The 11,712-nt window shown below is 35.5% G+C and overlaps 2 protein-coding genes across 2 annotated transcripts in view; one reads left to right on the top strand and one right to left on the bottom strand.

The window, feature by feature from the left end:
• The window catches only part of LOC113665214 (cytochrome P450 3A4), a 9,242-nt gene extending 2,506 nt beyond the window's left edge, over window positions 1–6,736 (top strand). The window contains exons 3-13 of the mRNA XM_089190488.1: window positions 272–330; window positions 884–986; window positions 1,148–1,264; window positions 1,474–1,562; window positions 2,244–2,383; window positions 2,856–3,004; window positions 3,304–3,531; window positions 4,365–4,453; window positions 4,853–4,990; window positions 5,303–5,465; window positions 5,989–6,736. Of these exons, the coding sequence (XP_089046614.1) occupies window positions 272–330; window positions 884–986; window positions 1,148–1,264; window positions 1,474–1,562; window positions 2,244–2,383; window positions 2,856–3,004; window positions 3,304–3,531; window positions 4,365–4,453; window positions 4,853–4,990; window positions 5,303–5,465; window positions 5,989–6,066 (1,353 nt within the window). The 3' untranslated portion in view covers window positions 6,067–6,736. The remainder of the gene's footprint in view (window positions 1–271; window positions 331–883; window positions 987–1,147; window positions 1,265–1,473; window positions 1,563–2,243; window positions 2,384–2,855; window positions 3,005–3,303; window positions 3,532–4,364; window positions 4,454–4,852; window positions 4,991–5,302; window positions 5,466–5,988) is intronic.
• Window positions 6,737–6,851: 115 nt separating this feature from the next.
• LOC113665213 (ethanolamine-phosphate cytidylyltransferase) lies at window positions 6,852–10,881 on the bottom strand. The gene is made up of 3 exons (XM_027180882.2): window positions 9,895–10,881; window positions 9,323–9,477; window positions 6,852–8,378 (listed from the first exon to the last, which is right to left on the bottom strand). The coding sequence occupies exons 1-3, from the start codon at window positions 10,777–10,779 to the stop codon at window positions 8,279–8,281; spliced, it is 1,140 nt and encodes a 379-aa protein (XP_027036683.2). The 5' UTR covers window positions 10,780–10,881; the 3' UTR covers window positions 6,852–8,278.
• Window positions 10,882–11,712: the final 831 nt, after the last annotated feature.

Below are 11,712 nucleotides of genomic sequence, written 5' to 3'. Positions count from 1 at the left end.
ATTAACAAAATCAGATGACCATGAATGTCCCTTTAACTGTCCTATTACACCGTCCATTTACAAGCATGACATGACTACACTGTCCTATTAGTGCTCAAATCAGGCTGGTAACAACCAATCATGTTCAAGAATCTTGTTATAGTTTTGATTAACATGTTAATATCCCTGAACCCTGTTTGATGAATGGTACTAATAACATGTAACTTGCCTCAAAAATAATTCTTTGCATTTTCAGCATTAATTGGTTATTTATCATGTGCTTTGATTTCAGCCCCATCAAATGTTTTTGTTTGACAAAGAAGTGGCTGAGAAGTATGGAAGAGTAGCAGGGTTAGTCAAATTTTACAGGGTTTGGGGACAATGATGTCATGGATCTAGGGTTGGGCCCAAATATTCTAGGGGCACCTTTTTCCTATGCTACCTGCATAAAAAATCCTAAACTTTCCTGAGTAAAAATACCAGGACCTGTTTTAACAGGCTGAAAATGAATAAGAATTTTCTTTGTTTGTAAACATAGCAAGTAGCTGATATAATCCTTGTGTTAGACATATTGATATGTTGTAAATTATATTTGACCAAGTTAACAGTGCATTTGATCATACATTCATGTGATTTGCACTTTATGAATTCAAATTGTTATTATTATTTCTTAAACTAATTTGGAGGAAATGTTGTCATAGCACTGTCTGTTATATTTTAAATTAATAGATTTTGTCAAAGGCTAAGGAAAACGATATGGTTGGCTTTATCATTAGAATTAAGATGAAGTTTTCACAGAAAAAAGTTGGGGATAACATAAGGCAGTCAACCATTAAGTTACAAGTCTGGCCATTCAAGGACAAATGCAGTCAAGCATTAAAATATTTCTTGTCTATAATTGTAGGGTTTATCTTGGTCGTAAACCAACTTATGTGATCTCGGATGTTGATCTAATCAAGCAGATCACTGTGAAAGAATTTAGTAAATTCCCAAACAGACCACTTTCTGTAAGTACATGATAAACACATTTATGGTCATAGTGAAGATAGTGTAATACATCAAGTGTCTATTTTGGTCTGCTCTTTATCTTCACTGAACATTCTATCAGTCAATAATGTTTTTCTTAGTTGTGATTGATGTGATGTTCTGTGTTGAAATGTGTTTACAGAGTATTGGAAGTCAGTCTATATTTGATAACAAGAGCTTGTTAACACTTGAAGATGAAGAATGGAGAAGAATCCGTGTTACAATCACTCCAACATTCAGTGCACTGAAACTTAAACAGGTTTGTGTCATCTTTAGTTGCAAGGCAAAAAAGGATATTCTGTTTAGTTTCATCTTTTTTATGTTCATGAAAGAACAATGAAGAATATCCTTCAAATAATACTGGTGTTAAGATCATTTCAGAATCTAGAATTCTTTTTATTGGTACATGAACACCAGGCTGTATCTTGTGCTGAACTTGGACATTGACTGTCGTCTTTTTCTTTACAGATTACCCCTTTGGTTCACCAGTCAGCAAAGACACTGGGCAAAAAACTTGAACAAATTGCTAAGACAGGAGAGATAGTGGACATGTGGAGGTACATGTTCATGCAGCACTCTGTTGTAGACAAGCTCAAATGAAATCATCACACTATCAAGCTTTGCAACAGTATGTCTTGATAATAGGCCATGATCATTAAAACAAATTACCCCTTCTCCTGATGGGAGTCACTGGGTGTTATAAATGACTTGAATATGTTCATCGCTCTTTAAGCATTCCTTCTTTTGCTTAGGGGCTTGCACCCTCCTAATGACTTGTCAAAATTTATTTACTCTTCTCTCTCTCTTGTCGAATACCCTGCTGCAGAAAGGTTCACATAATTTTATTTGTTTTACTGCTGTGATTACTTTTTCTCTTTATTGCATTACTACTGTTGTTACTTTAAGAAAGCAAGGCTAACTGAGATTTAATTAGGGATGAGCTATAGATTTTATAAAAGTGATTTCTTAGTTAGGTAAAGCAAGAGCATTCTGGTGGAAAACTCACTTTTTAGTTGTTTTGTAAGTAAGTTTGTGTAGCCAAAATATAGCAGCCTATGATCCAGTGTTTAATTAAGGTGTTAAACTGCCCTTCCTTACTAAGGCCCCACAAAAAGGTGTTGAAAAAAGGGTCCTTTTAAGTGAATATGAGGGTTAATAAGAGTGGTTTTTTTTTTAACAGTCACCATTTTTTGACAGTAAGTCTAAGCTTCTAAGCAGCAAATAAATATGTCTTGAAGGACTTATGGAAAATTCACCATGGAAGTAATCTTGGCTACAGCATTTGGTGTCCAGGCAGACATACAGAATGATGCCAATGAGCAGTACACTCCAAATGCAGAGGTTCTTTTTAAACAGCCTCCTCTTTCATTTATTTTAAGTAAGTTGATCATTTGTGTGTTGCTTTAGTCCAGTGATCAGCAAACAATTTGTTATCAAATAATCTATGGATGCAGTCAGGGACATGAATGAAAAATTACCTGTAATTAATCTTGTCAGTAAATGATGAACTGTTATGATATCAGACTAAGAACTGTTACACTAAGTGTTGATTGTGAAACCCGAGAAACTATGGACATCAGAATTATTTCAGACTGGAAAGTTACTGTATAAAGAAGAACAAACCAGTCAGTAGGGAGAGAACTAGTCTGTCATTTTGAGGATTGCCCATTTGTCCTGATCTCCAGTTTGATTGATCATAAGACACTTAACATTCTGCTTATATTTTGTTTTAACAGTTGCAATTATGAGAAAATTTTAGATTAGTTAAATTGGATAGGGACTGCATGTATTTGATGCTGTGTTTTCCTTTCCTTTCGTACAATTTCTTGTAAATGTTAATTTTTTGGCAGTGGTGTTTCCATTTATGGCACGATTGTTTCGGTTGGTGATGAAGCTGATACTGAGGTCGGAAAGTACTGAACGATCAAAGTCAGCAATGTTTTTAACTAAAGCTGCACAAGAAGTGATGAGAATGAGGAGAGAGTCTGGAGCTGCACAGGTAGACTTGAAAATGATGGGTTCCTTGAGGCTACTATCTTGTTATTAGAATTGCAAGTGTGATCCAGAGTTGTTTTGAAGTGCTTCAATTTATCTTTAGTTCTCATAATACTTTCTGTTTGTTTTTAGGCAGTAATAATTCTAGATAATGAGTTTCAAATGAAGATAAATTAGATATGAAACATACAATGTATATGAAATTGAACCTCAACATCACATCCAAAATGGAGCCAAGAGAAAACCAAGAAAAAGAGGTGTATTGATGAGGGAATTGCCCTTGGCTTTTGAACTTTGTTGTAGAGGAAAGACGTATTGGAGTTGATGATGAAAGCAGAGGTCACAGACAGTGAAGGGAAGAAAGTTAGTAAACTGACTGATGGTGAAGTTCTGTCACAATCTTTCACCTTCATCTTGGCTGGATATGAAACAACAAGCAATGCTTTAGCCTACACGACTTACTGTCTGGCACTGAACCCTGAAGTGCAAGAGAAACTGATTGAAGAAATTGATGGGGCTGTTGGAGATGATGTAAGTCTCCCACATTTCATGATTACTGTATTAAGGTCTAGCTCAGATGCAGTATGTAACATGAGCAGTTAAGATCAAATTTAATTAATGACTTGTCCTGTTCATGTGAAAAACATTTTGAGGTTAGAAAATATGAGCCAGGCTGAACACATGGAATTTATTCATTAACTTTCATTTGCCTCCATTCAAGCACAATATCTAAAGTAGGCTTCACTTGTGCAATCTGACACTTTTATAGAAAATTTTTACAAAAAAATTGTTATTTTTTTAATGAACTGTCTTATTGTTATCAGCCACAAATTACTGATAATCAGGACTACTCACCTACCTCTATCTCCTATCTTCAAGATACATTTTTAAAAGTTATAGCCTTCCTGGCCTCAACAACCTGTGAAAAAAATATCTTCTTTCAAAAGCAAGTTTGAGAGAACTGATTTTCAAGCCTGTGACAAAAATTTTATTCTATTCTCTCTTACATAATTAGCTAAATTATACTAGTTTTTGTCTTGATTGGTTCTTGTATAGGATGGATTATAAATGGACATATAGGTGATGTCACTGTCTAGTAACAACATCTTGCTTCTCTTTTGTAATCATTAAACAAATAGAGTCCATGTTGCCTTGGGTATTTTTACTTACAGATCACAGAAGATGTCAAAATGTGATAATATGAGTGACGCTCAGCTGCATGTTGTCTGCCAATTTTTTTTGTTCTTACCACATTTTTGTGACACATGATCACTGACTGAACATACGAATGGCAACATGGAATTTATTTGTCAAGCATCAAACTAGTGATTCACCGAAAAGCTGCTTGGATCTTTTAATTTCAGGAAAATGCTGCTTATGACACAGTTCAGAACTTAGAGTACTTGGACATGGTGTTAAATGAAGCATTGCGTCTCTTTCCTCCCGCTTCCAGGTTCATAGTTTTGAGTTTGAATTTGTTATCATGACTGTCACAGACAGTTGTAACTACCAACTGTATTACATGTAATCAGAACAGATTTCAACTGAAAACTTCCTTTCCATTTCCATTTAAAATGTATCATTCAGACTTAAATTGTCCTTTAATCATGTTTTGTTACTGTTAAAACAGTCAGTGTATGTTGTGTATTTTCTGTTATGAATCATTTGAATGCTATGCTGATGGGAACAACTTCTTGATATAAAAAAAAGTGTTAAGAACTGGACAGGTTTAGCTTAATTGTTGGAAACTACAAAGAAACCTTTCCTTGCAAGAACTTAAAATAACTTTTAAAGGGGAATTTCCAAACCAAAGTACCACATATTTTCTTTAATTTTTTTTTTTTTTATTCAGGTTCGGCCGTGCTGTCAAAGAAAGTTGTACCTTAAATGGTGTGCAGTTTGTTAAAGGTTCAGTGGTGATTTTTCCTGTTTATCATTTGCACCGTGACCCAGAATACTGGCCAGATCCAGAAACCTTTGATCCTGAAAGGTACTCTGACTGATAGTTATTTACAAACAAGTCAACTAAGCCTCTCATGCCCAAGATTTAAACAGTAATCCTTCACAATGTTTGTGTTGCGTTTCATACAATTTTATCGTGGAGAAGTTACTGTTCCATGAAATCTGAATGTTCCTTAGTTTATATTTTTCTTTCTCCTCATCAACTCTGATTTCTTATGGATGACTATTTAATAGACAAATGCATTTACAGTCACTTGCAAGAACTTAAGGGACAGGATTAGACAAGAACCAGGAGTTTTCACTTTATTTATCATAGCTATGTTTTTATGTTTATTTGTAGGTTTTCCCAGGAGGCTAAACAGCAGCGCAGCCCATATTGCTTCCTTCCATTTGGCACAGGGCCACGCTCATGCATTGGGATGAGATTTGCGCTCATGGAAGCTAAGATGGCTCTGGTTCACATTCTTAAGAGGTTTAAGTTTGAGCGCTCTGCAGAAACTGAGGTATCTGTTTTAAATGTAAAACTTTGATTTATATCAGCTAAGGACTCATAAATTTTGCATTAGATTGTTCAAGGTTACAGCAGTGAAGGTGAGACTCACAGGAGCAACCCAATGCAGTGTCACCTAGGAGCCTAGTAAATTTCACCTCACCCCACCAATTTTTGGTTGTTAATTCTAATGTGAAGGCTGTAGGTTTCATTGAAAGTTCTTGAAGTGTTCTTTGTAATTGAGCAAAACCCTCTGTGATGGCAGACTTCCAGTGGCCTGCAGCTCAAGGGTTACTCTCCAAGGTTTGACATCTTTGGTAATAAAAATTAGAATTTAAGCTCCAAAATTTTGAAAGACTAAGATATTTAAAAGCAAGAGTTTGAAATAACTTTTCACCCCTCTGTGTAACCTCATTGTAGATATAGATAACTGCTAGTGGTGTCTTGTGGTGCCTTGCAGAACATTCCTTTCTCAGTTTTCTTTGCAAGATTTTATTAATGCCTAGTAGCTATTAATGTTTTCTAATTTTTTTTAGGTACCTCTTGAGCTCAAGGCAACAATCACAATGGCGCCAAAGAACGGAATCCGTGTGAAGATTGTTTCAAGGGAATAAGTCTCAAACAAAGGGATAGTTTTTCTGATTATTACCATAATTTTTTTTGAATTGCTTATTTAATGATTTTCATCTTAGATACATTACATTGCAGGTAGAAAACATGAAAAATGGCAAAGCAGTTAAGTAGATTGATGGTATCAAAGTAACAAGGAAAATCATTTTTCATAGTCCTTTGTGTGTTAACGTTGCCTTGTATTATCCCGTCATTAAGCAATGGTCATTTTTGAAGACATACTTTCTTGTGAAAATCATTTTAAAGTTTTGTCACTTCATGTAGGATCACAACATGAGAATTTAACACCATTTTGGCGTGAGAAGGTATATATACATTCATTTGACAAATTATTATTTTGTAATCAATACTTGTTGATTTAATAACCTTTAGCTGTCAGAACTGTATGATGCATAACCACTCCTTGCATTTTCATCACACTATGTGCTAATGTAGTGATATCAGTTAGGAATCTATGGAAACAATATTAATTTCTCAGATCTGATGTGCAAGAAAGCAATAAGATCATTAGGAGAAATAAGAAGTCTTTTTTTTTTATAATACATATTCAAGTACATATTCATGGAAAGTCATGGTTGTATATTAGCTTGGATGAAATGGAAAATACTGAAACAAATGGAAATGAGAAAATGAATAAAAAAGAACAAAATCAAATGTGCAATTTGCTGCTCTGAATTGGGGGAAATGTGTTGTTACTACTGGTATTTAAAACTAACTTTCATGCAATTTATGAAACCACACCCTCAACACATTCACTAACACAACAACATTCCCTTGCCATCAATTTTATTTGAATTTTAAAACTGTTTGCATTAAGAGGAAAGTGACAAGAACAACCATCTTTAGTAACACTGGAAGCCACTTAATGCAACAATCATTTATGCCAATACAATATTTAAGTACTGACACTTTGTGTAATCTCTATATATTAGAGTGGTCTCTATTCTGTTAAAACATGTGGCACCACGTGAATGTGTGAAAATACTTGGTTAGTCTCTAGAACAATGTAGAGCACCTAAAACATCCTTCAATAATTCAGTTATAGTAAAATTAATGTCTACAACCACCCAATCTTCAAAAGTCAAAACTGACTGACTAAAATTAATGTCCACAACAACCCAGTCTTCAAAATTCAAAACTGACTGACTAAAATTAATGTCCACAACAACCCAGTCTTCAAAATTCAAAACTGACTGCACCTTTAGTCACTTAACAATCCATTGAATAATTATTTAAAGACAGTTATCTCCAGACTGTTGTAGTAATACTACAAAAAAAATGCTACTGTTAAAACTCCCAACTAGATTTGGGTGCAAGAGTGTCCTTTGTCTTCATACCTCTCTGAGTTACAAATGTGTAACTATGCTCTTGCAAAAGGACCAAATGAAAACTCCTGTATGGGGAATGTGTTTGATCTTAATACATATACAACTTGTACATAGGTTATGCCAAGCTCACTGTAAGAGGAGACAAACTAAACAATGAATGGGCTTAACCCTTTAACTCCCAAGATCTGATTGTTAATGCTCCCCTCTAGCTGCTACACATTTCCTTGTATATTAGCTGCAAGAATTTGGTGTTTGTTTAAGATAACTTCTACCTGATATATTTGAGTATTCTCATTACCTGTTTGTTGGATAGTGGATGGATATTGTAGGAGAAGTTACATGTGAATCACTTCTGGGAGTTACAGGTTTAAAGAGGCTGGAGATGTTGTCCCTGACAACGCTCAAGTGTGGTTAATACCATTCTTTGTTCCCCTTCGCTGACTCAGAGCTTGAAACAAATTAATTTGTAGGTACTGTAATTGTGAGAAATTGTCTCTGAAAGCAACAAAATCCATTGTGACATTTTAACTACAGCAATCAATGGTAGGTTTATAATGCCAATTTGTGGTTTTCAATTGTGTCATAAGTGCAAATAAGATATTAGGTTATGTAAAGGTAGTTATTTCTTTTTATTAAGGACCTAAAACTGCATTATCATGAAGCTGTGTTGAGACAAAATAAAGAGCCTTAGAGAATTGATAAATGAAAATTTTAAAGTGAACATTTAAGTTAATTAACATAAATATTACCAAACTATTTTTCCAAACAGTCATGCAAATGCAAAAAATTTTCTTATGAACTAAGACCTAAGTAAAAATCATTTGAACAACTAACTAAAAACAGTTCAGTTCATGGTTTAACTATTTCTTCAAGACTTCTCCTGATTTTGTGACTTTCTCCTTTCCATGGCAGCAAAAACATCGGCTTCTTTCTTTTCTTTCTTTTTGTTCCTCTCCTCATACAGCATTCTAAAGAAACATGAAACGTGAATCAAACAACTATTAAATACTACATATTACTGCAAAAATTTCTTACAAATGTTTACCAGGCCTGTATTGGTCAGAAGCAACAGCTTGAAAGCAATCAGCCAACCCTTCTGCCTTCCATTAAGTTATTAAAACTCGGATATTTTAACCCTTTAGCTCCCAGTACTGATTAACATGTAACTTCTCACTCAAATATCTGTACTTAATCCAGCAAATAGGTACTGAGAATAATCAAACCTAACAAGTAGAAAAAGTTGTTATCATGAACTAACAGCAAATTCTCGTTAGCAATTCACAAGGAAATGTGTAGCAGCTGGAGGGGAGAATTAACAGTCAGATCTTTTGAGTTACAGGGTTGCAATTTAAGAGGAGAAAACAAGTCAGCCTATAAGTTGTTATCTTCTCTTACAAAAACTTTCAGTTTGTTGGGAGAGAATAGGATCTGCTAGTCAACTGACAAACTGGGGGGAGGGGAGGGGAGGTGGGTAGAGCATCACATTTCAGTTGGTTAATAGAAAATTTTCAGGAGGCCATGTTAAAATAGTTGCACAATAATTTGCGCAAGCTGAGCTGGGAGAAAAAAGTTGTAATCTTCAAACATCAAGTACAAAGCAGATGATAAGAGAATACTTACACTCTGTGAATGACTGATAAATTTAAACAACAAAAAGTCATATTACTATTATTAACCCTATAATTCCCAGAAGTGAATGACATAAAACTTCTCCCTACAATATCCATACATTCTTCAGCAAACAGGTAATGAGAATATTCAAACTTATCAGGTAGAAGCTGCTATCTTGATCTAGCATTACGTTCTCATAACTAATTTACAAGGAAATGTGTAGCAGGTAGAGGGGAGAATTAACAATCAGATCTTGGGAGTTAAAGGATTAAATGTTGTCCAGCAATGGATAGCTACCAACCTGTGTTTAATTATTCTAGCAACAATGTCAGCTGTTGTGAGCGGGCAACCACTGCTAATGACTTTGAAAATTCCCATTTGTTTAGGAATTTCATAAGGATCTGTACCATCTACATCCTCCATTACATTTGTTTCACCATGGACAACCATGTCCACCTGAAAAACGAATAGGAAAATTAACAATTTCACTGATTGGTGCATGTTCAACAAGAAATATCTACTGTGAAGATTCTCCATGAATCCATACAGTTTGTTCTCACTGCTGACTGTTAGGAAAGAGCAAATTAAGTTTAATAATTATTTCAAGCCTGTGTTAGCCAAATATATCAACACATAGACTATGCTCACTAATCCACTTCAAGAATGCACATAAATAGAGAATAATACATATGACAATTTCTCTTCTGGGTTCAACTGAAAATCCTTTCAGCCGTTAAAATGATAACTATTATAACATTATTGTTATTAGTAGTAGTAGAAGTAGTATTATTATCATGATATTGTTTAAAAAAAATCACAAAACAGCTGCAGGCCTTGAACTACACCACAAAAATTATGTAAAGAATTTAGTACCTTGAACTGTTCCAGCAACTCCAAAGTTACTCTGTAGGGTGCACCAATGATCACCTGATCAACATAACGACAGGCCAGGACACTAAGCACTCTTTGATGTAGACTCATGATGGGATAGTTACTTCCCTTGTAACGGTTGACAACCTGATCTGTATGAAGGCCAACAATAAGATAGTCACCTTCATTCTTGGCAGTTTCAAGGAAATCTAGCAAACCAACATGGAAGAGGTCAAATGCTCCAGCAGCATACACTATTTTGTCCCCAGGATTAGGCTCCTTTCCATCTGAGAACTGGACAATCCTCTGAGAGGTAGGCAAAAAATGGGATACACATGTCCAAGGGCTCTTAGCGGATGGATCAGAACTGGCCTTATTGACCTGAGTAGGGTCCAAATTTCCTATTGGCGATGGTGCCCTATCAAAGTGTTCCTTGGTCATGAGAAGCATCCTTCCTACAAGATTTGTGGTTGATACCCCAGCTGTACGCTTGCACTCTTTATATCGGCCTGCACTCTTAACTTCTTCATAAGTATCCTTTCCATCTGCACTCAAGGTGATGTCATCACCATGAACACAGAAATCGCAGTTGTACTCGTCAAGGGTTTCAACCGTAGTTACATATGGAGCGCCCATAACCACTTCATCGACCCATTTAATAGCTCGAACCATCTTGTACCTTTCTTCCTGGGTGAAAACGGGCGGTCCTTTATGTAAGGTGATTTCTGCATCGGAGTGAACGCCTACTAGAAGAACGTCGCCCATTGCTTTCGCTTGTCGAAGCGCATTTGCGTGACCGAAGTGAACCATATCGAAGCAACCATCGGTCCAAACACGGATCTGTTTGCGGCGTTTTTGTTCGTGATGGTTTTCATCGTCGTATTCCATATTATGGTCATGTATATTACAAATCAGTTCAATAAAACTCGATACGGAAATAATTTATTGCGCAAAGTATTCCTCCTCATTCAAAGAGACGCGACGTGAGCAGAGGAGCATTTTGTTGCGCATGTCCGGTAAATTTTAGTTTGATACGAGAAACCGCTGGTATGCGCCTGCGTCGGTTTCCCTTTCGAGAATCACGAAAGAAAAGAAGTAGTAAAATACGTCGGAAAAAACAATGGTTCGAGTATTTGAGACAACCTTTCTTCTCATTTTTTCTTCTGTAACGTAGATGGAAGCGGCAAATCCTTGAAATTATTGTGTGATGTGTGGAAGGAAGTTATTTTCAGAATGCAAAAGATTGTTCGAGTCTTGTCTCGTGATTGTCTGGGCGATCGATGAAGATGATGTTATTTTTAAAGGATGCAAGTGGCCTGTCGAAGAGTACAAAAGAATTGGATAGTATACTTTTATCGTGTCATTGCTATCTCAAGTTATCGGTGATCATTTGAAGTACTCGCCTTTCTGTAAGCGTTTTTTAGAGCTTCAACTGTACTGCTAGTGCAGTGTATCTCCAATTTTGGCAAAAATGTAAAGTTTACAGAGGTTTATGTTTTGTTTCAAAAGTTTTTTTTTGACATGAATCACAACCGGCAGGGTCGATCACCAAAATAAAAAAGGTCAATGTCGAGTAAAGAAAAGTAAGACAATGCTAATGCTAGAGATATGGTAGCTCCATCTGGTTAGAAATGGAGGAATAATTATGGATTTTATCAGAGTAAGATAAAGTCTTTTCAATCATTAGTCTCGGAAATATCATCAGATATGATCGATGATGTGGGGAAATTGTGAAAGAAAACAAGTACTACTTTGGGCTTCCAGTTGTAAGATGAATAGTTAAATCAATTATTACCCAGTGAAAATCACTATCATTTATCA

Source organism: Pocillopora damicornis, chromosome 12 (assembly GCF_964200805.1).
Source record: "Pocillopora damicornis chromosome 12, jaPocDami1.2, whole genome shotgun sequence".
Lineage (NCBI taxonomy): Eukaryota > Metazoa > Cnidaria > Anthozoa > Scleractinia > Pocilloporidae > Pocillopora > Pocillopora damicornis.
The sequence above is the reverse complement of the archived record's forward strand: the minus strand, read 5'-3'. Positions and strand labels throughout refer to the sequence as shown.

Excerpts from the sequence above, each read along its gene's own strand:
- LOC113665213 (XM_027180882.2), bottom strand. The coding sequence starts at position 10,779 with ATGGAATACGACGATGAAAACCATCACGAACAAAAACGCCGCAAACAG. Across the intron at positions 9,478-9,894 it reads AGTTGCTGGAACAGTTCAAG|GTGGACATGGTTGTCCATGG; the intron begins GTACTAAATTCT and ends TTCGTTTTTCAG. Across the intron at positions 8,379-9,322 it reads GCTAGAATAATTAAACACAG|AATGCTGTATGAGGAGAGGA; the intron begins GTTGGTAGCTAT and ends ATGTTTCTTTAG.